Source organism: Salmo salar, chromosome ssa09 (assembly GCF_905237065.1).
Source record: "Salmo salar chromosome ssa09, Ssal_v3.1, whole genome shotgun sequence".
Classification (NCBI taxonomy): domain Eukaryota; kingdom Metazoa; phylum Chordata; class Actinopteri; order Salmoniformes; family Salmonidae; genus Salmo; species Salmo salar.
Genome location: NC_059450.1, coordinates 3,156,049 through 3,178,640, shown reverse-complemented (window position 1 = coordinate 3,178,640; position 22,592 = coordinate 3,156,049). Strand labels below are relative to the sequence as shown.

The 22,592-nt window shown below is 43.2% G+C and overlaps 1 protein-coding gene across 3 annotated transcripts in view; it reads right to left on the bottom strand.

Annotated features, from left to right (window-relative positions):
- Window positions 1-22,592, bottom strand: part of rbks (ribokinase) — an 85,857-nt gene that overhangs the window by 1,587 nt on the left and 61,678 nt on the right. Inside the window, exons 7-9 of one of the 3 annotated variants that reach the window (XM_014209960.2) lie at window positions 18,176-18,267; window positions 10,825-11,019; window positions 10,096-10,158 (exon numbers count right to left, since the gene is read on the bottom strand). In XM_014209960.2, the coding sequence (XP_014065435.1) occupies window positions 10,096-10,158; window positions 10,825-11,019; window positions 18,176-18,267 (350 nt within the window). The remainder of the gene's footprint in view (window positions 1-10,095; window positions 10,159-10,824; window positions 11,020-18,175; window positions 18,268-22,592) is intronic. The other 2 variants (NM_001140851.1, XM_014209961.2) reach the window with 2 other exon arrangements.

Sequence of the window (22,592 nt, the reverse complement as noted above, 5' to 3'; positions counted from 1 at the left end):
TGCCTATCGGTTTGTCATGGGTTTAATCTTTCTTTCTCTCTGCTATTGACAGTGATGATGGAATGTGCAATAGGTGCCCAGGGGGGTGGGCTTGGGTGTGTAGGAGGGATGAGATGAGGGTGTTAGATCACTGATAGGAAAACGCATGGAGGAATGTGGCAAAGCGTTCAGATTTAACCACAGATGGCCCCCGCCACTGGTTCTCACAAGCCTGGCCAATTACTCACCATTCTGCCTCTCAAATAGTTCATTGCACACATCCCCGAACACCTCCACCCCTCCCCAAGTAGCCTCCCACCACATCCCCCATTCAGAACTCTCATCAGCCAAGAAACAAGGCTAGAGTCAAAGGTGACTTTCAGGGATTGGTGAGAGACTGGAAAAAGTGAATACAGGGGGAGAAAAATCTTAAAAAGTGGGTAGATTTCAATTTTTACCCATGTACAGAGCATTCAAGTATTCACACCCCTTGACTTTTTCAACATTGTTACATTACAGCCTTATTCTAAAATTAATTAAATTGGGTTTTTTTCTTCATCAATCTACACACAATACCCCATAATGACAAAGCAAAAACAGGTTATAAAAAAAAAGGAAATCACATTTACATAAGTATTCAGAACCTTTACTCAGTACTTTGTTGAAGCAACATTGGCAGCGATTACAGCCTCGAGTCTTCTTGGGTATGATGCTACAAGCTCGGCACACCTGTATTTGGGGAGTTTCTCCCATTCTTCTCTTCAGATCCTCTCAAGCTCTGTCAGGTTGGATGGGGAGCGTTGCTGCACAGCTATTTTCAGGTCTGTCCAGAGATTGGGTTCAAGTTCGGGCTCTGCCTGCGCCACTCAAGGACATCCTGTCCCAAAGCCACTCCTGTGTTGTCTTGGCTGTGTGCTTTGGGTCAATGTCCTGTTGGAAGGTGATCCTTAGCCCAAGTCTGAGGTCCTGAGCGCTCTGGAGCAGGTTTTTATCAAGGATCTCTATGTACTTTGCTTCGTTCATCTTTCCCTCGATCCTGACTTGTCTCCCAGTCCCTGCCGCTGAAAAACATCCCCACAGCATGATGCTGCCACCACCATGCTTCACCGTAATGATGGTGCCAGGTTTCCTCCAGACGTGATGCTTGGCATTCAACCTTGGTTTCATCAGACCAGAGAATCTTATTTCTCATGGTCTGAGAATCCTTTAGGTGCCTTTTGGCAAACTCCAAGCGGGCTGTCGTGCCTTTTACTGAGGAGTGGCTTCTGTCTGGCCACTCTACCATAAAGGCCTGATTGGTGCAGTGCTGCAGAGATGGTTGTCCTTCTGGAAGGTTCTCCCATCTCCACAGAGGAACTCTTGAGCTCTGTCAGAGCGATAATTTGGGTTCTTGGTCACCTCCCTGACCAAGGCCCATCTCCCCCAATTGCTCAGTTTGGCCAGGCAGCCAGCTCTAGGAAGAGTTTTGGTGGTTCCAAATTTCTTCCATTTTTAAGAATGATGGCGGACACAGTTCTTGGGGACCTTCAATGCTGCAGAAATGTTTTGGTACCCTTACCCAGATCTGTGCCTCGACACAATCCTGTCTCAGAGCACTACGGACAATTCCTTCGACCTCATGGCTTGGTTTTTGCTCTGACATGCAATGTCAACTGTGTGACCTTATATAGACAGGTGTGTGCCTTTCGAAATCATGTCCAATCAATTTAATTTACCACAGGTGGACTCCAATCGAGTTGTAGAAACATCTCAAGGATAATCAATGGAAACAGGATGCACCCGAGCTCAATTTCAAGTCTCATAGCAAAGGGTGAGAATAGTTATGTAAATAAGGTATGTTTTTTATTTGTAAGAAATTTGCAAACATTTCTACGTCTGTTTTTGCTTTTTCATTATGGGGTATTGTGATTGATGAGGATTATATATTTTTTTCACCCATTTTAGAATAAGACTAACGTAATAAAAAGTAGAAAAAGTCAAGGTGTCTGAATACTTTCCGAATGCACTGTATGTTTGTCTCCTGTCTGGTCGTTGGGTTGGGTTGTGCTTACCATGTGGAAATGTACGGTCCCACTTTGGCAAGTTTCCAGTTCACAGTTCTGGTGAGACAATGACTACACCCTGTCCACACCCAAACTCAATGAGGTTGGCATGAGGAGACAAATAACATATCAAAGAATACTGAGCGAAAAGAAGGTATCACATTATCAGCCAAGTTGCCAGAACATTTGCGATCATTTGCACATTTCTATTTCAAGTTGGCATTCTTATTCTTTTTCCACCACAGAATCAGGCCAATTCCATTATAATCAACAGAAATGATGAACATGTAATCTACAAGATACACATACTGAGAACTGATCCTCAATGTTTTTGTCATTTCTAAAGAGTGTAACTGGAGTGACACTGGATAACAACTCAAGTCTTCTAATCTGATCGTCTCTGTCCACCACGTTCCAATGCTCCCCATGCCGAGTCACTGTCCTCTCGTCCTGTGTTGAAAACAATGCCTGAGACTGACATGTGACAGCGTCGCATCCCCACGTGACGCTCACTGGAGCTGACAACCTCAGCCCCCCTCAGCCCCGCTGCGGCTGCCCTCGACACACTTTGGTGAAGGTTAGATTGGAAAGCCTGTCAGTCAAACGACAGAAGCGGTAGCCGTGGACGAGTACTGATGCTCTCTCACGGCTAGCTCCGTACGCTACACGGTAACCTTTATCCCTTGGCTGGTTCTCAGCATTGTTAGTCGTAAATGTTTGAGGTAAGGTGCAGCATGAACAATCTAACATCAGCATAAACAACTGTGGTCTATGAGTGTAGATGCATGTTGTGGCTGTAGCTTTTCTTTCCTTTTCACTCCTTTATTTTTTGTCAACATTCAAATGCTTTTTTGAAATCAAAACAGATATGCAAATTTAACTTCCTTCGTGGCGCTCTTCATTTGTCTCCTTTCTTTCAAAACGGATCCCTGCCCTAAACTTAGTTTTAAAAAGGGGATACAAAGAACCTGACATTGTGCATCACAATGACTGTATTTCCTGTAATCTAGTCTCCCATACGGGCGTGACGGATGGGGAAACAGTAATCCCCAGCCTGGGGCCCTCATCAATAAGGACCCCCTAGAGAGTGTAAAGAACTCCTTGGCCAGTGCTGACAAACTGTTACTGGACCCCAAGCTTCCGGGAAAGACTGATGACAGTTGCTCTGCGGAAGTATCGGAAGATAATGACCAGATCAAAAGCACAGTTAATTGAATAGATTAAGCCTCCTGAGCACAATGTCTTTGATCTATCCATTATTTTGGCTTACAGTCTTGTCATTTTTTTCTTAATTTGTTCTTTTCACAAGTGTGATAAATGTACACAGATTCAGAAGAAGAGGATAGCTTGGACTGCATGGCATAGAGGTGGTAACTAATCACTGGCATGTGCAGTCCAATAAGCACTCCATGGGGGCCTCCCTTCGTAGCGCCATCTTTGTAGTGACTAACTACCCGGTGGTCAGGGTTCAGAAGAGGTGAAGAATACTGGGGTATTCCCCTACCTACTGCTTCCAGGAACAAGCCTGTGAGTGGTCCTCATCTGTCTCCTCTCATAGGAAGGAAGTCAGGATGATATGGATTGTCCAGACCCACTCTGAGCTGTTTTGTCTGGCCTGGCAACTACCCCCACCATCACACCAACCCCACAGTACAGGAAAAGCACAGGCCAAAGGTGTGGCCACTGTGTGTGTGTGTGCGTGAGAAACAGAGACCGCAGACTTGTGTGCGCAAGCATCATCCAATCGTCCACACTAACAGCGCAGCCTCTGTGAAAGTAGGAATGCCTGCACTCAATTTAAGAAAGAAGGAAAACTTTAGGGGAAGACGGGGGGGAAGACGGGAGGGAAGAGTGAATTTTGCTTTGTTACCAGTCCAGCTTTGCAGCTGACCCTGACTCCGCTTCTAAAGCCTTGCCACGTAAAATGTGTTGCTCGTGGAAGAGGAGGCGGTAGGGTGTTGTGGTTCAGTGGATGATAAAAGTACTGGGGTAGCAACCAGGAGAAGCTAGAATTGTATGCTTCTTTGAACTCAGCACTGACTGGAAAGGATACTGGCAGTATAATAAAACAATATTTATGTGTATTTTTGGGTGTTGACAGTGTTGATCCTGCAAGATCATGGCTTCAGACCCAGCCTCCTTCCTCAGTTCGCCAACCCACGCATAACATCGAAGCCATCAAATTCACACCAAGCAAACATGCTTCTGGCGAAAAAATTGAGAGTGCAGCACTACACCGTGTTTACTCAGCGAAAAACGGCAATGAACAAAATCAAAGAACCAAATACTTTTTTAAGAGGTAATCACCTGACATGCCTTACCATGCATGTAAACATTTTTTAACAAATAAATAAAAAGGAAACACCAAAGGTCTGTGAGTCTGACTAGCCATTCAGAAAACAATCTTTTTTTTTGCTAGTAAAAATAAATTGTTTACTGGAAGAGGGATTAGGGCATCCAAAAGAGTTAAACACTCCAGAATTTATGGGGCCATCAAAGTGTAGGGGGGGAGCACTGCCAAAACCAAGGCCCGATCACAGGCTGGGCTGTGTTGTGTTCTGCTGACTGGTGCAGGGCTGAGAGGTGAGTCACAGAGGGAGGGGAGGGGGTTTGGGGTGAAGGAAGCTAAGCCAGGTTCCCCTCAGGGCTATGGTTCATTTCGTATGCACCACCAGGGAATGGGGGAGTTGGTGTGTTTGCGTGTAGTACTAGGGACAGTAAAAGTATAAAGGGTCATTTAATTATAGGTACATCGAGGCAGATTGCAGTACAAATAGTTTTGGTAACATTAATGGATCGGTAAAGCTAACTTGTGGGATCTGTGCACACGCAGTCAGGACACTAATTGCTTCTGAGCACTCTCACATTGCACTGACTTCAGCAAATTGGTATCTATTGTACTGTTTTGTAAATGGGGAGTGTATAAGGTGGATTACAGTACAGACATACACACTAAATTACAGTACAGACATACACACTAAGACAGGAATATGACACTTCGGGTTGTGGCAAGGTGTTGATGGGAGAGAAAAAACCCAACAGGCATGAAGCCCTAAACACACCCCTATTGTTACTCTCCTGCTTCAGTTGGTTCACTTGTTTTAACTTCAGTTAATGGGGGATTTTGATTCCAAACAGGAACAATGAGTTTCAAAATGTAAAAGTTTCTTATTAAACCCAAGATACAAGACACCCAGTTTAAGGAGATATAATCTTGTAGTTTGAATGCATCTGTACTTTTGCAGCCCAATATCAACTGCACGCAAACTGCTGGACTCTCTAATTCACAACACTGTTATCCTGTAGAATTTATGAAATGTATCATCTGTAGTTGTATGCAAACAAAATGAAAATGACCATTTTTCTCTATAGCCTAACAAATGCATCAACTCTAAATCAGTTGTGTCCTGAACTCGAACAGGAAGTGCGAACGTCTCACCGAGCCAGGCGTGACGGCAAAGCCTTTTCAAGATGAAATCAGGAAGAGAATCCAAAATGTCCCCACATCCCCTATGAAACCTAGTTTAATCTTTAACCTCTGCTGGGGTGAGAAACTGCCGAGCCATTAGCCTCTACCTCTGGGACGTCGTACAGCGTGTGCTGGTCAGGGGCCGAGAGAATTTCATTTAATCACGTTATGGTGATTAGTAGTACACAACATATTGTGCGCATATGTAATCTTTTTCGGTGTCCTCCCAGAACCTGAAGATGAGTGTCCACATCAAAGTGATGCAAACATCTGCTTTTCTTTTATGGTTATGTTGAGGAATCAGTTGTTAGATCATGGAAAATAATGTGCAGGGTTTGACGTTTACTTTTTTAGCCACTTGCCCTTCGGACAAGTAGGTCTGATTGTTTTACTTGTCCAAAAGCTCAAGTCACATGTCCAGTCACTTGTCTGTAACACCATTTTTACATCCTTGTATGATGCAAGGAACCACTTATCAAAATAAATCACTTTTTTTTTACCATAGAAAATAAGACAAATCAAATCAAACTGTATTTGTCACATGCGCCGAATACAACAAGTGTAGACTTTACCGTGAAATGCTTACTCAAGCCCTTAACCAACTTTGCAGTTCAAGAAGAGTTAAGAAAATATTTACCAAGTAGACTAAAATAAAAAGTAATAATAAAAAAGTAACACAATAAGAAAAACAATAACGAGGTTATGTACAGGGGGTACCGGTACCGAGTCAGTGTGCGGGGGTACAGGTTAGTTGAGGTAATTTGTACATGTAGGTGAAGTGACTATGCATAGATAATCAAATAGCGAGAAGCAGCACTGTACAAAAGGGAGGGGGTGGGGGGGGTCAATGTAAATTGTCCGGTGGCGATTTTATTAATTGTTCAGCAGTCTTATGGCATGGGGGTAGAAGCTGTTTGAGGAGCCTCTTGGTCCTAGACTTAGCGCTCCGGTACCGCTTGCCGTGCGGTAGTAGAGATCCCGTGTGGCTCAGTTGGTAGAGCATGGTGTTTGCAATGCCAGGGTTGTGGGTTCGATTCCCACGGGGGACCAGTACGTAAAAAAAAAATTATGAACTGTATGCATGCACTGGATAAGAGTGTCTGCTAAATGACTAAACTGTAAATGTAAAAAAAAGTCTATAACTTGGGTGACTGGAGTCTCTGACAATTTTATGGGCTTTCCTCTGACACCGCCTATTATATAGGTGCTGGAAAGCTTGCCCCCAGTGATGTACTGGGCCGTTCGCACTACCCTCTGTAGCGCCTTACGTTCAGATGCCGAGCAGTTGCCATACCAGGCGGTGATGCAACCGGTCAGGATGCTCTCGATGGTGCGGGTGTAGAACCTTTTGAGGATCTGGGGACCCATGACAAATCTTTTCAGTCTCCTAAGGGGGAAAAGGTTGTGTGATGCCCTCTTCACGACTGTCTTGGTATGTTTGGACCATGATAGTTCGTAGGCGATGTGGACACCAGGGAACTTCAAACTCTCGACCAGCTCCACTACAGCCGGCCTGCCTTTTCCTGTAGTCCACGATCAGCTTCTTAGTCTTGCTCACATTGAGGGAGAGGTTGTTGTCCGGTCACCACACTGCCAGTTCTCTGACCTCCTCCCTATAGGCCGTCTCATCGTTGTCGGTGATCAGGCCTACCACTGTTGTGTTGTCAGCAAACTTAATGATGGTGTTGGAGTCGTGTTTGGCCACGCAGTCGTGGGTGAACAGGGAATACAGGAGGGGACTAAGTACACACCCCTGAGGGGCCCCAGTGTTGAGGATCAGTGTGGCAGACCTGTTGCTGCCTACTCTTACCACCTGGGGGCGGCCCGTCAGGAAGTCCAGGATCCAGTTGCAGAGGGAGGTGTTTAGTCGTAGAGTCCTTAGCTTAGTGATGAGTTTCGTGGGCACTATGGTGTTGAACGCTGAGCTGTAGTCAATGAACAGCATTCTCACATAGGTGTTCCTTTTGTCCAGGTGAGAAAGGGCAGTGTGGAGTGCGATTGAGATCACATCATCTGTGGATCTGTTGGGGCGGTATGCGAATTGGAGTGGGTCTAGGGTGTCCAGGAGGATGCTGATGTGAGCCATGACCAGCCTTTCAAAGCACTTCATGGCTACCGACGTGAATGCCACAGGGCGGTAATCATTTAGACAGTTTACCTTCACTTCCTTGGGCACGGGGACTATGGTGGTCTGCTCGAAACATGTAGGTATTACAGACTCAGTCAGGGAGAGGTTGAAAATGTCAGTGAAGACACTTGCCAATTGGTCTGCGTATGCTTTGAGTACACGTCCTGGTAATCCATCTGGCCCAGCGGCTTTGTGAATGTTGACCTGTTTAAAGGTCTTGTTCACATCGGCTACCGAGAGCGTTATCACACAGCCATCCAGAACAGCTGGTGCTCTCGTGCATGCTTCAGTGTTGCTTGCCTCGAAGCGAGCATAAAAGGCATCACGTCACTGGGCAGCTTGCGTCTGGGTTTCCTTTTGTAGTCCGTAAATGTTTTCAAGCCCTGCCATATCCGACGAGCGTCAGAGCCAGTGTAGTAGGATTCAATCTTAATCCTGCATTGACGCTTTGCTTGTTTGATGGTTCGTCTGAGGGCATAGCGGGATTTCTTATAAGTGCCCGGATTAGTCTCCCACTCCTTGAAAGTGGCAGCTCTAGCCTTTAGCTCGATGCGGATGTTGCCTGTAATCCATGGCTTCAGATTAGGATATGTATGTACAGTTACTGTGGGGATGACGTCGTCGATGCACTTATTGATGAAGCCGATGACTGAGGTGGTGTAGTCCTCAATGCCATTGGATGAATCCCGGAACATATTCCAGTCTGTGCTATTAGAACAGTCCTGTAGTGTAGCATCCGCGTAATTTGACCACTTCACTTCCGTATTGAGCGTGTCACTGGTACTTCCTGATTTCGTTTTTGCTTGTAAGCAGGAATCAGGAGGATAGAATTATGGTCAGATTTGCCAAATGGAGGGCGGGGGAGAGCTTTGTATGCATCTCTGTGTGTGGAGTAAAGGTGGTCTAGGATTTGTTTTCTCTGGTTGCACATGTGACATGCTGGTAAAAAATTTGGTCAAACTGATTTAAGTTTGCCTGCATTAAAGTCCCCGGCCACAAAGAGCGCTGCTTCTGGGTGAGCATTTTCTTCTTGGCTTATGGCCTCATAGAGTTGGTTACACTATGCTTATTGACTTATTAAATAATTCCCTCCAGGGATTGAAATTAAGGTTATCTCTGGGATGATGAAAAATGTCTACGGTTCTGGGACAGTTCTCGGGCGACAGATCCCAAATTCATTCAACCACTGAACATTAATGCAACAGATCAAAATGTATAGCTTAAAATGTTTATAATGTTTTATTTCTTCATATTATAAGCTCAACAATTAGCACATGGCTGTAGGGTATGCGGGAATGTTCCAAAATGCAATTAGCGGAAAACACCATTCTCAAAAGTGCACCGCACGCGTGAGTGGTTTCATGAAAATATCTGTTAGACGTTAAGAAAGAAGGGAGATCTAAAGATGCATCAACTAACATGGGTTACTTAAAGTATATGTTAATGATTATGCCTTTGGCTGCTGGACAAAAAAAAAAGTTGATTTGAAAACCAATAGAACATGATACAAATGCTGGTTTCAATGGCATATTAAATGTAAACTTCACTGCTAGACACTATATGGGATGTTTTTCAGGTCTCCCTACATAATTTTGAATGATGAGAGGGTGTTTCAGACACAATTATGCACTATAGCTGTATTTATACATTTTTGCGCTACCAATGACGTCACTGGTTGATTGAGCCGGCTGTCTGATATAAAAATGAATGGAGCCATGTTTTGTAGCAATTGTTGTGGCCTTTGTGTTTTTCCGATTGCACGTTCCCGCTAGCAGCGTGAAGATATGGTTGTTCTTGTTCAATAGAGCCATTGAACTTTTCTCAACGATATTCATATCTGCCAGGACATTGCAGGATATCTAGGTTGACTCATTTTCCCTGGCTTTGTGAAGATTACAGCCTGACAGGAGCCATACTTCCTTGTTCCCACCCTCGAATGCAGGCTTTTCAAAATGGTGGCGGTACTAGTTTACAGGATCACAGGAGCTGTTACAGTGTACTCACTGCCTACCCGAGTTGGCTAAATAGTTAGCTACAATGGCTGTTCCTGATGATTCCTTTTTCCAAGAAGAGCTGGATGATAAAACATTTTTTATTTTATTTTGCATAGGAACATACAGCCCTATTTATTTGAGCCGGAATACATTGAAGAGTAGTTGAGATGGAGAAAAATACAGTGGCTGGCAAAAGTATTCACCCTCCCTGGCATTTTTCCTATTTTGTTGCCTTACAACCTGGAATTAAAATTGATTTTTGGGGGGTTAGTATCATTTGAGTTACACAACATGCCTACCACTTTGAAGATGCAAAATATTTTTTATTGTGAAACAAACTGTATTTCTGATCAATTTGATGTTATTTTAATGGACAAAAAAATGTGCTTTTCTTTCCAAAACAAGGACATTTCTAAGTGACCCCAAACTTTTGAACAGAAATGTATATATTATACACAGTACCAGTCAAAAGTTTGGACACACCTACTCATTCTCAGCTTGTTCTCTTTTCTGCTGCAGTGATGTTGGCTGATCGGATGCCTTCCTCTTTGAAGTGAAGGGGGGGGAGAAAATCGATGGAACAGCATTACTTTTCAACGTTCGACAATCATGGCAACCCATTAGTTGAGACTTCAGGTCCGTTACGAAATCCTGTCTGAAAGTGCTGGCTACAAAGACAATATATATATTTTTTAATATGTATTTTCTTAGCCCTTGTTCTTCCCAATTTCGTTGTATCCAATTGTTAGTTACAGTCTTGTCCCATCGCTGCAACTCCCGTACAGACTCGGGAGAGGCAAAGGTCGAGAGCCATGAGTCCATGAGTCCTCCGAACTTTTTGTGACAAAACTGCACATTTTAGAGTGGACTTTTATTCACCTGTGTAATGATCATGCTGTTTAATCAGCTTCTTGATATGCCACACCTGTCAGGTGAATGGATTACTTTGGCAAAGGAGAAATGCTTACTAACAAGGATATAAACAAACATTTTAGAGAAAAGCTTTTTGTGCATATGGAAAATGTCTGGGATCTTTTATTTCAGCTCATTAAACATGGGACCAACACTTCACATGTTGCGTTTATAATTAAGTCTCATTAAAGTTTAGTTACATTTTCTGGCGCTTCCCTCATTTAACTATAGCCAATATGCCTACACTTTGACATGCAGGCTTGAGAAACTGTGATATTAAGACCCTAGGGATATTCTTACCGTGGTATCCACCGTTGTCACCGGCTTGGTGGGGACGTGGTGTGATGGGGACGAGGGCTCCTGTGCCGACAGCACAACGCAGCCCCGGGAGCCCAGGGTGATGATGACCGAGCTGCAGCCTCGCCTCAGCAGCTCCTGTCCGGCCCGGCCAGCATCCTCTATACTCGCCACGGCCACCCCCGTCAGCAGCTCTGCCTGTGGAGACCACCAGGGAGATGTGTTAGAGATTGTGTGGTCTGGGATTTGAGCCAGCAACCTTCAGACTACTGGCCCACCTCGAAGTGAAAATCTATGTATGTTGAGTGTGTGGGTGTGCATCGCCCTGGAGGGTGCAGCACATTGGTGAGGGGTAAGTTGAGTTCTTACAATGGAGGCACTTTGCAAAATCACTTTATAAATCCCTATTAGTTCAGTTTTACATTCTTCTCAGTCACTGATCTGATGGAAATTTCTATTGGGGGGGTATGCTAATATATGGAATTGTTTAAGATGGTCACACCATGGATCATTTCGATATTTCATTTGAAATTTTAGGACCCATTTAGGTATACATTATTTTTTGGGGATAAAATATTGAATATGGCCTTTACTACTATAGCCCATAGAAACACATTTAATAGCATTCATAAATAGCCCCAAAAAATGGTTTTGAAATAAAGTTTTGAAGTGTCAGTCCTATATCGGGGTTATAAACTCAGCAAAAAAATAAATATCCTTTCACTGTCAACTGCGTTTATTTTCAGCAAACTTAACATGTGTAAATATTTCTATGAACATAACAAGATTCAACAACTGAGACAAACTGAACAAGTTCCACAGACATGTGACTAACAGAAATGGGATAATGTGTCCCTGAACAAAGGGGGGTCAAAATCAAAAGTAACAGTCAGTATCTGGTGTGGCCACCAGCTGCATTAAGTACTGCAGTGCATCTCCTCCTCATGGACTGCACCAGATTTGCCAGTTCTTGCTGTGAGATGTTACCCCACTTTTCCAACAAGGCACCTGCAAGTTCCCGGACATTTCTGGGGGGAATGGGTCTAGCCCTCACCGTCTGATCCAACAGGTCGCAGACGTGCTCAATGGGATTGAGATCTGGGCTCAGCGCTGGCCATGGCAGAACACTGGCATTCCTGTCTTGCAGGAAATCACGCACAGAACGAGCAGTATGGCTGGTGGCATTGTCATGCTGGAGGGTCATGTCAGGATGAGCCTGCAGGAAGTGTACCACATGAGGGAGGAGGATGTCTTCCCTGTAACGCACAGTGTTGAGATTGCCTGCAATGACAACAAGCTCAGTCCGATGATGCTGTGACACACCGTCCCAGACCATGACGGACCCTCCACCTCCAAATCGATCCCGCTCCAGAGTACAGGCCTCGGTGTAACGCTCATTCCTTCGATGATAAACGTGAATCCGACCATCACCCCTGGTGAGACAAAACCGCGACTCGTCAGTGAAGAGCACTTTTTGCCAGTCCTGTCTGGTCCAGCAACGGTGGGTTTGTGCCCATAGACGACGTTGTTGCCGGTGATGTCTGTTGAGGACCTGCCTTATAACAGGCCTACAAGCCCTCAGTCCAGTCTCTCTCAGCCTACTGTGGACAGTCTGAGCACTGATGGAGGGATTGTGCGTTCCTGGTGTAACTCGGGCAGTTGTTGTTGCCATCCTGTACCTGTCCCGCAGGTGTGATGTTCGAATGTACCGATCCTGTGCAGGTGTTGTTACATGCGGTTTGCCACTGTGAGGCCAATCAGCTGTCCGTCCTGTCTCCCTGTAGCGCTGTCTTAGGCGTCTCACAGTACGGACATTGCAATTTATTGCCCTGGCCACATCTGCAGTCCTCATGCCTCCTTGCAGCATGCCTAAGGCATGTTCACGCAGATGAGCAGGGACCCTGGGCATCTTTCTTTTGGTGTTTTTCAGAGTCAGTATAAAGGCCACTTTAGTGTCCTAAGTTTTCATAACTGTGACCTTAATTGCCTACCGTCTGTAAGCTGTTAGTGTCTTAACGACCGTTCCACAGGTGCATGTTCATTAATTGTTTATGGTTATTTGGATTTTTACGAATTATCTTTGAAAGACAGGGTCCTGAAAAGGGGACTTTTATTTTTTTGCTGAGATTATAAGTAAGGTCAGGAAATATTTTAGCTTTTTTGGACACATATTTAACCTGTTATTGTTGTTGGCACAACTATCTCCATACTTCCATTAGTTTCTATGGCTGACCCTCAGACGAGTCCCATCTGAAGGAAACCCGTCGTAGAGCAAAACGGTCCCGTCGAAAAGCAAAACGAAGAACACCATTGTGTTCGTGAGCGTCTTCCCTTTCCACAGAGTGATCATAATAGTGTAGGCCAAACTGTTCGGACACTATAGACATTTTCACGAGAAGACCAATTTTCGGGATGTCTCTGTCTGACAAACACTGCTGTAACTTGGCAACCTCCATCGCAGATGCAGAAGGCCGACAGAGGCGGATACAGTGGATTGAGACGCAGCTGATATCTCTAGCTTGAATTGACATATTTTTATATGTTACTTTTATGTTACAAGTGCAAAATAGAAATTAGTCTGTGAAGTTGTAATAAAATAAATTAGAACAATGTTCTTATACCAACATGATAGGTTTTATTGAAAAGCAAAACATTGCCCGTCGCGTCTTCATCCCTGCTATAAATCATAAATGAACATAATTTAAAAGAAAGGAAAAAACATTTAGCCTAGAATAACAAGTCGCCTACACAGTAATAAAACACAACTTATAGTAGTATAACGACCTGTCCTATACACTATTTCTATTAAAATGTGAATGAATTAATAAATAACAAAACACTGCTGTTTTCAAATACAATCTAGGCCTCTTTAATTTAGCCTAGGCATGAACATTTTAATTAGGCCTAATAAATAACAAAACATGGCTGTCTACGAACACCAGGACCGGGATCCAGCTTTTGTCAAATTAACATCAGATTTGACTTTTCGTAATGGGTTAGGAGAACTTACGCAGCAGGTTAGAAGAATTAACGTACAGGTTAGGAGAAGTTAGTTAAGGTTAGGAAAAGGGTTAGGGTTAGCTAAAAAAAAAGCTGGATCCCTTCTAGCCATGACCGGGCCGCCCCGCCCCACTCCTGCTGCAATTCAGCACCCCAGCAGTGGAAAGAGGACACTCGAGGCGGCCACAAAATGAAGAAATTATAAAACTGATGTTGGACAATCAAATTCGATATGTAAATAAATGAAATTTGTTAAGGCTGGTTCCTTGAGAGATAGCTTATTTTACGATACTCCTGTGAAACGAGGCCTGCACCGTGCATTTATGAAAGCACTTGTTTCAAAAGCTCTAATGATAAACTTTTTACAGTTATACCGAATGTTGTTTATTATAATTTGAATTTTCTTGGGGTTGTGACTCGTCATGTGTGATATATGTGGCTTGTTGATAACAACTCTGTTTCCTACTACAGTGGCAAGAAAAAGTATGTGAACCCTTTGGAATTACCTGAATTTCTGCATAAATTGGTCATCAAATTTGAACTGATCTTCATCTATCTCACAGCAATAGACAAACATAATAACACACAAACTATTGTATTTTTCTTGTCTATATTGAATACATACTTTTTCCAACCTACACTGTTAATGGTTAAATTATGTGAACCCCTAGTCTAGTGACTTATCCAAAAGCTAATTGGAGTCAGGAGTCAGCTAACCTGGAGTCCAATCAATGAGACATTGGTTAGAGCTGCCTTGTCCTATAAAAAAAACTCACAAAATTTGAGTTTGCTATTCACAAGAAGCATTGCCTGATGTGAACCATGCCTCGGACAAAAGAGATCACAGAAGACCTAAGGTTAAGAATTGTTGACTTGCATAAAGCTGGAAAGGGTTACAAAAGTATCTCTAAAAGCCTTGATGTTCATCAGTCCACGGTAAGACAAATTGTCTATAAATGGAGATAGTTCAGCACTGTTGCTACTCTCCCTAGGAGTGGCCGTCCTGCAAAGATGACTGCAAGAGCACAGTGCAGAATGCTCAAAGAGGTTAAGAAGAATCCTAGAGTGTCAGCTAAAGACTTACAGAAATCTCTGGAACATGCTAACATCTCTGTTGATGAGTCTACGATAAGTAAAACACTAAACAAGAATGGTGTTCATGGGAGGACACCACGGAAGAAGCCACTGTTGTCCAAAAAAAACATTGCTGCACGTCTGAAGTTTGCAAAAGTGCACCTGAATGTCCACAGCGCTACTGGCAAAATATTTTGTGGACAGACGAAACTACAGCTGAGTTGTTTGGAAGGAACACACAACACTACGTCTGGAGAAAAAAAGGCACAGCACACCAACATCAAAACCTCATCCCAACTGTAAAGTATGGTGGAGGGAGCGTCATGGTTTGGGGCTGCTTTGCTGCCTCAGGGCCTGGACAGCTTGTTATCATCAACGGAAAAATGAATTCCCAAGTTTATCAAGACGTTTTGCAGGAGACTGTTAGGCTATCTGTCCGCCAATTGAAGCTCGACAGAAGTTGGGTGATGCAACAGGACAAGGACCCAAAACACAGAAGTAAATCAACAACAGAATGGCATCAACAGAAGAAAATACACCTTCTGGAGTGGCCCAGTCAGAGTCCTGACCTCAACCTGATTGAGATGCTGTGGCATGACCTCAAGAGAGCAGTTCACACCAGACATCCCAAGAATATTGCTGAAACTGAAACGGTTTTGTAAAGAGGAACGGTCCAAAATTCCTCCTGACCATTGTGCAGGTCTGATCCGCAACTACGGAAAACATTTGGTTGAGGTGATTGCTGCCAAAGGAGGGTTAACCAGTTATTAAATCCAAGGGCTCACATACTTTTCCCCCCTGCACTGTGAATGTTTACACGGTGTGTTCAATAAAGGCATGAAAACATAATTGTTTGTGTGTTATTAGTTTAAGCAGACTGTGTTTGTCTGTTGTTGTGAGTTAGATAAAGATCAGATCAAATTTTATAACCAATTTATGCACAAATCCAGGTATTTCCAAAGGGTTCACATAATTTTTCTTGCCACTGTATATGCAGTTTGCTGCCTAGTGATTCCAACATTGTAACTCTGCTGTGAAAACTTGTCAACAATGTTTTGTTTCCAAGTGCTACTGAATAAGCTCAACTGAAATACATCAATTGCACATGATACACATCATTATTCTAGTCTAGTCTATCGATCCATTCCAAATCTTTATACTATACAGAACACAGGGGCGGCAGAAGAATTGCTAGGACTGGGCCTGAAGAACACAATAATTTGCCTCTAATTACTTGTGTTTGCAGCGGACCTTAGCCTGTTCAAAGTGAGTCGCTGCTGTTGGGAAGTCAAAAAAAGCTACTCATTGGAATAGCTTGCGATGCGCATCAGCCTTGTTACTTTGTCCTCAAGAAGGCACGATCTTGAGGCCGTCTTTACTAAGTTTTAGAGAACGAATCCCCTTTCGGCAGGAACACTGGAAACAGGGATAATCAACACAATCTTCACCAATTTTGCCTTGTCAGGGTACACTTAACTGAAGTCTCTTATGAGGACCTTGCGTCTTTTGCGTGAGTAAAAATAGAAACACACATTAATTTCCAAGCAGCTTCAGAATTTATTAGCCTATGAAGTATTTTTGCCTTTGAAGTTGGAGCATATCAACTGGTATTTCCATCATTGAATAAAAAGCATTAATTTGCAATGGATTTGTTTTCTTCTCCTGGACAATTTTCCAGAAACAATTGTATTTATCGGCTTTTCCTTTTTTAAATTTTTTTTTTTAAGCTGGCATTTACCGGCTAATGGAAACTTTGATTCTTTCTAACAAAGAATCTACATATATTTCAGGATGTTATGTATCCCTGGAAATAATCAGAATTCATGTCAGCATAACAATTTTGAAAACATAGCTTGTCAAAAAAAGTGCTCTCTTGGCACAACTTATCCTGGGAATGGGGTTAATTGAGCATAGGGACAAATTTGTGTATAGTTTCCTAGAAACAAGGGGTGGCTCAACAAACCCTTTGGCGCTACTTACCTGACTCTCCCCTACCTATCCAGCAACTCTATTACTGGTGTTATCTTTCTATTATTCTATCTCTGAGTGTTTAAAATAATTAAAAAGGGCCTGTAAGTAACCATTTCACTGTTAGTCTACAGCTGTTGTTTACCAAGCATGTGTCAAATACAATTTGATTTATATAGCAGCTAGTCAGTGTGAGGTCCATAATGGACAGGGGTGCTTAGTCCCATCACTATAAACACGTCAACATGCTGTGTGAGCTGTGGATCAAATAGTGCCTGCACTTTGACATCCTTCAGCTCCCCTCTAGGTTCTGCATGGCACTGGGAGACTACACACACAAAAAGGTACGGGTTTAAGATGAGGAGTGGGTGTCCATCTTGTCTGTCAACCCTCCACACCTGCCCAGACAATGATCTCAGCTAGCTCACTTCTCTGTGGGGGGTCAGGACACCAAACACAAACGGAGGCTTTCAATTCATCCTCTATGAAGCTTCCAAGCCAACAATACCTTGACAGTGGAAAAATAAACTACCCACAGTATATTATCGGTGCTCATAGTCCCTGGTGCCACCTTGTTCTGGTCAGCTACCAAATAAGACAAAGAGCTGTCTGTCTTCTTACTCATCGGAGAAGCCCAGAGGACCCGTGTGTTTGGGTGCATTTGTGTGCTCTGGGGGGTGAAACATTTCACTGCCTTGACTGAAATATGAGCAGCGGTGAGAGGGTGAAAGCAATGAGTGTGTGTGTGTCTTACACTCAAACTTACAAGAGAAAAAGACAGACGGTCGGCTCCATCTTCAACTCTTGCTTTCAAGTCCCCACCTGGAAAGCCCCCCTGCCCCCGACCACATCAAAGTCTCTCTAAGAGACATTTCTGGGCAAACTCACCCCTGTGTTACCCCAGGGGTGAATCTGGCTCACTCTTTTAACATATCTGCCCTGTTGTTGTTTCTAACTATGTTTCCCATCAATCCCAATCCCCATCTGTCATCTCTGATAGTGGAGGTGTGAGGCTAAGGTGGCTCCATAACACCCTTTACCGTAAATGGAGGGAGGGAGGGAGGGAATCATCTTTTCTATTCAAGCCAGAAGGGGTTACTTACTTCTGAGGCAGCTGCTATGCTATTGATGTACAGGGCCGTAACCCTGAGAATACAATCAAATGGTTGTGAAAGAGGGAGTAAGGGGGGGGCTAGGCTTTTTTTTTAACTGCAGGCTTCAGTGCTTGCTACAGCGCCTCAGGCACATAGGTGCTGAAATATATTAGGTGTGTGTGTGTGTGCGTGTTGCTTCATATTGTCTATCTTCTCACCTCTGATTCGTTACAGCAGAACACATCGGATGCTCTATAGAATTCGGGATCCAGGACTGGAATGGCTGGCGCTGGGTTGAAAATGGTCTTCACTGTAAGACATAGGAAACTATCTAAATTGACCACACTCAAATGGTAAAGTACATATCAGGTAAATGCTACCAGAGAGCAATCCATTCCACTACAGAGTGCTGGAACAACCAAACAATTTCATTAACTGAGTGAGATAAAATGGGATGAGAGAAAGCTGGTGTTTATGGAAATATGTTGGTAGAGAAAAAGCTTACCACACACATGACAAAATCAGAATGACATAATTTGGTCATTGGAAACTGGTTTCCTGGTTGTAAAGACTTCAGATAACAAGATTACAACAACCTGGTAAAGACTTATCTTTTAATTATGACTTTTACATTTACATGACTTTTGGGAAACATATTTTGTCTGTTATCTAGTCAGAGAACCAGTACGTATTTTTTCTGTTTGCTAAAAAGACACAAAAAAAAAAATCCCTTTTACGATCAGTCTACAAGTTAAGCATTTCCTGCAGGGAAATTTCCTAACCTATGTGACAATCAGTGTCAATCTGAGTTTAGCATACTAAATAGTCAGTATAAAGCTATATATAGCTCTGAATGCTCTGATACAGAGCAGAATTCATGGTTCCTTCAATGATGGCAAGTCGTCCAGGTCGTAACAGGACCCATGTTGTCCAAAAATATAACTCAAGTTTGCCAAAAAGCACAGAAGCACCTGGATGATCATCAAGACTCCTGAAAGAATCTCTATGGACAGATTATTCAAAATGTTACCTTTTTGGGCAACATGGGTCCTGTTATGTCTGGGAGAAACCAAACACTGCATTCCACAGTAAGAACCGCATACCAATGGTCAAGCACGGTGATGGTAGTGTGATGGTTTGGGGATGCTTTGCTGCCTCACGACCTGGACGACTTGCCATCATTGAATGAACCATGAATTCTGCTCTGTATTAGAGAATTCTAAATCCACCCGTGAGATGAAGCTGAAGTGCAGCTGGATCATGCAGCAAGACAATGATACAAAACACACCAGCAAGTCTACATCAGAATGCTGAAAAGCAACACATTTAAAGCTCTGGAATAACCTAAACCTGACTGAGATGTTGTGGTAGGACCTGAAATGAGCTGTAAATGCTTGAAACCCCACAAATGGATATGAGAGACTGATCAACAATTACAGGAATCATTTGGTTGTAGTCATTGCAGCTAAAGGTGGCACAACCAGTTATTGCGTGTTAAATTAAAAAAATATATTTAACCTTTATTTAACTAGGCAAGTCAGTTAAGAACAAATGCTTATTTAAAATGACGGCCTATCCCGGCCAAACCCGGACGACGCTGGGCCAATTGTGTGCCGCCCTATGGGACTGGCCGGATGTGGCCGGATGTGATACAGCCTGGATTCGAACCAGGGACTGTAGTGATACCTCTTGCACTGAGATGCAGTGCCTTAGAACGCTGCGCCACTCGGGAGCGTAAAAAGGGGGCAATTCATTTTTCACACAGGGGCATTGGGTGTTGCATAACTTTGTTTATTAAATACATGACAAAAGTATCAATATGTTGTGTCACTTGTTCACTCAGGTTCCCTTTATCTAGTATTAGGTTGAAGATCTGATAACATTCAGTGTCTAAAATATGCAAAAATAGAGAAAATCAGAAAGGTGGCAAAAAGATTTCATGGCACTGTATGTGTTGTATTTCTCTGTACACAGTGCATATTTATGAAGTTTAACCCTGCATGTTTTTATCCAACATCATGTTATTCTGTCTATGTACGGATGAGCCCTATGAAAAGTATGTGTGTATGGATGTACATACAGTTGAAGTCGGAAGTTTACATACACCTTAGCCAAATACATTTAAACTCAGTTTTTCACAATTCCTGACATTTAATCCTAGTAAAAATTCCTTGTCTTAGGTCAGTTAGGATCACCACTTTATTTTAAGAATGTGACATGTCAGAATAATAATAGAGAGAATGATTTATTTCAGCTTTTATTTATTTTATTACATTCCCAGTGGGTCAGAAGTTTACATGCACTCTGTTAGAATTTGGTAGCATTGCCTTTAAATTGTTTAACTTGGGTCAAACGTTTCAGGTAGCCTTCCACAAGCTTCCCACAATAAGTTGGGTGAATTTTGGCCCATTCCTCCTGACAGAGCTGGTGTAACTGAGTCAGGTTTGTAGGCCTCCTTGCTCGCACACGCTTTTTCAGTTCTGCCCACAAATTCTCTGTTGGATTGAGGTCAGGGCTTTGTGATGGCCACTCCAATACCATGACTGTGTTGTCCTTAAGCCATTTTGCCACAACTTTGGAAGTATGCTTGGGGTCATTGTCCATTTGGAAGACCCATTTGCGACCAAGCTTTAACTTCCTATAACTTCAATATATCTACATCATTTTCCTACCTCATGATGCCATCTATTTTGTGAAGTGCACCAGTCCCTCCTGCAGCAAAGCACCCCCACAACATGATGCTGCCACCCCCGTGCTTCACAGTTGGGATGGTGTTCTTCGGCTTGCAAGCCTACCCCTTTTTCCTCCAAACATAACGATGGTCATTATGGCCAAACAGTTCTATTTTTGTTTCATCAGACCAGAGGACATTTCTCCAAAAAGTACAATCTTTGTCCCCATGTGCAGTTGCAAACCGTAGTCTGGCTTTTTTATGGCGGTTTTAGAGCAGTGGCTTCTTCCTTGCTGAGCGGCCTTTCAGGTTATGTCGATATAGGACTTGTTTTACTGTGGATATAGATACTTTTGTACCCGTTTCCTCCAGCATCTTCACAAGGTCCTTTGCTGTTGTTCTGGGATTGATTTGCACTTTTCACACCAAAGTACGTTCATCTCTAGGAGACAGAATGCGTCTCCTTCCTGAGCGGTATGACAGCTGCGTGGTCCCATGGTGTTTATACTTGCGTACTATTGTTTGTACAGATGAACGTGGTACCTTCAGGCGTTTGGTAACCAGATTTGTGGAGGTCTACATTTTTTTTCGGAGGTCTTGGCTGATTTCTTTTGATTTTCCCATGATGTCAAGCAAAGAGGCATTGTGTTTGAAGGTAGGCCTTGAAATACATCCACAGGTATACATCCAATTGACTCAAATATGTCAATTAGCCTATCAAAGCCATGACATCATTTTCTGGAATTTTCCAAGCTGTTTAAAGGCACAGTCAACTTAGTGTATGTAAACTTCTGACCCACTGGAATTGTGATACAGTGAATTATAAGTGAAATAATCTGTCTGTAAACAATTGTTTGAAAAATGACTTATGTCATGAACAAAGTAGATGTCCTAACCAACTTGCCAAAACTATAGTTTGTTAACAAGAAATTTGTGGAGTGGTTGAAAAACTAGTTTTAATGACTCCAACCTAAGTGTATGTAAACTTCCGACTTCAACTGTATGTGACTGATTTTATCTCAGATTTTATTTAAGCTAAAGCCATTGTGTATTCCTGCATCTGTGAAATAAAACCCTGTTTTGTGTGTGTGTGTGTGTGATTGTGTGTGTGTGTGTGTGGGCATGTGTAAGTGAGCAGCTGCGTGGGTTTGCGCAGGGCTTTGGCCACCTGGCGCTCTGAGGTGGATGCTAGGGCCTCTTTCGAGTAAAAGTGGAAACAGTGCGTCACACACACGCGTACACACACGCAGACAACACGTCAAACTCAGCTTACACAACCTCTGTTTGGATGATACAGATCACACCTTCCTTCCACTTTCCAAGAGAGAAAAGCGGTTTCTGATATAAATTTCAAATAAACCCCTCTCTTTCCTCTCAATATCTGCCCCTCTTCACTTTCACAGCTAGTTTCAATTTACCCTCATCCTTCTCTCTGTAAACTCTCTCAGCTCACTTTTTCTTCATTCTCTCCACCAGTCTTTATCCCCCTCTCTCTTTATTGTATCTCCTCTTTCTAGACTTCATCTCTCTCTCAAATACTGTACCCTGGCTACTTGTTCTCTAATTCCTCCCACTCTCTCGTCACTCTTCCTTCGTCTCTCTCTCTCTTTTTCTGTTTATATCTATCTAATGCAGTGTAAACTAAAGAGACGCAGCCAGTTGAGGTGTAAGGACAGCGCTATCACCCTCTTCCTCTTCCCCCCCCCCCCCGCCCTATCTTGAGGCCCATCTGCCATCTGTGGTGACACCACATGTCCGTGTATGTTTACATCGATCACGTGACCAGGAAGGATGGTTCAACCCCAGTCCAGAGCAATGCTGGTGAATAAGTTACAGTGCAGGAAACTGCACATACAAACATGTGGCCACTGCACTTGCCAGTAAAGCAGGGTTAGGGTCAATTCTATTTTAATTCACACAAATCAAGGTCACTATAGTAACAAATACTGGTATTAATGGACCTA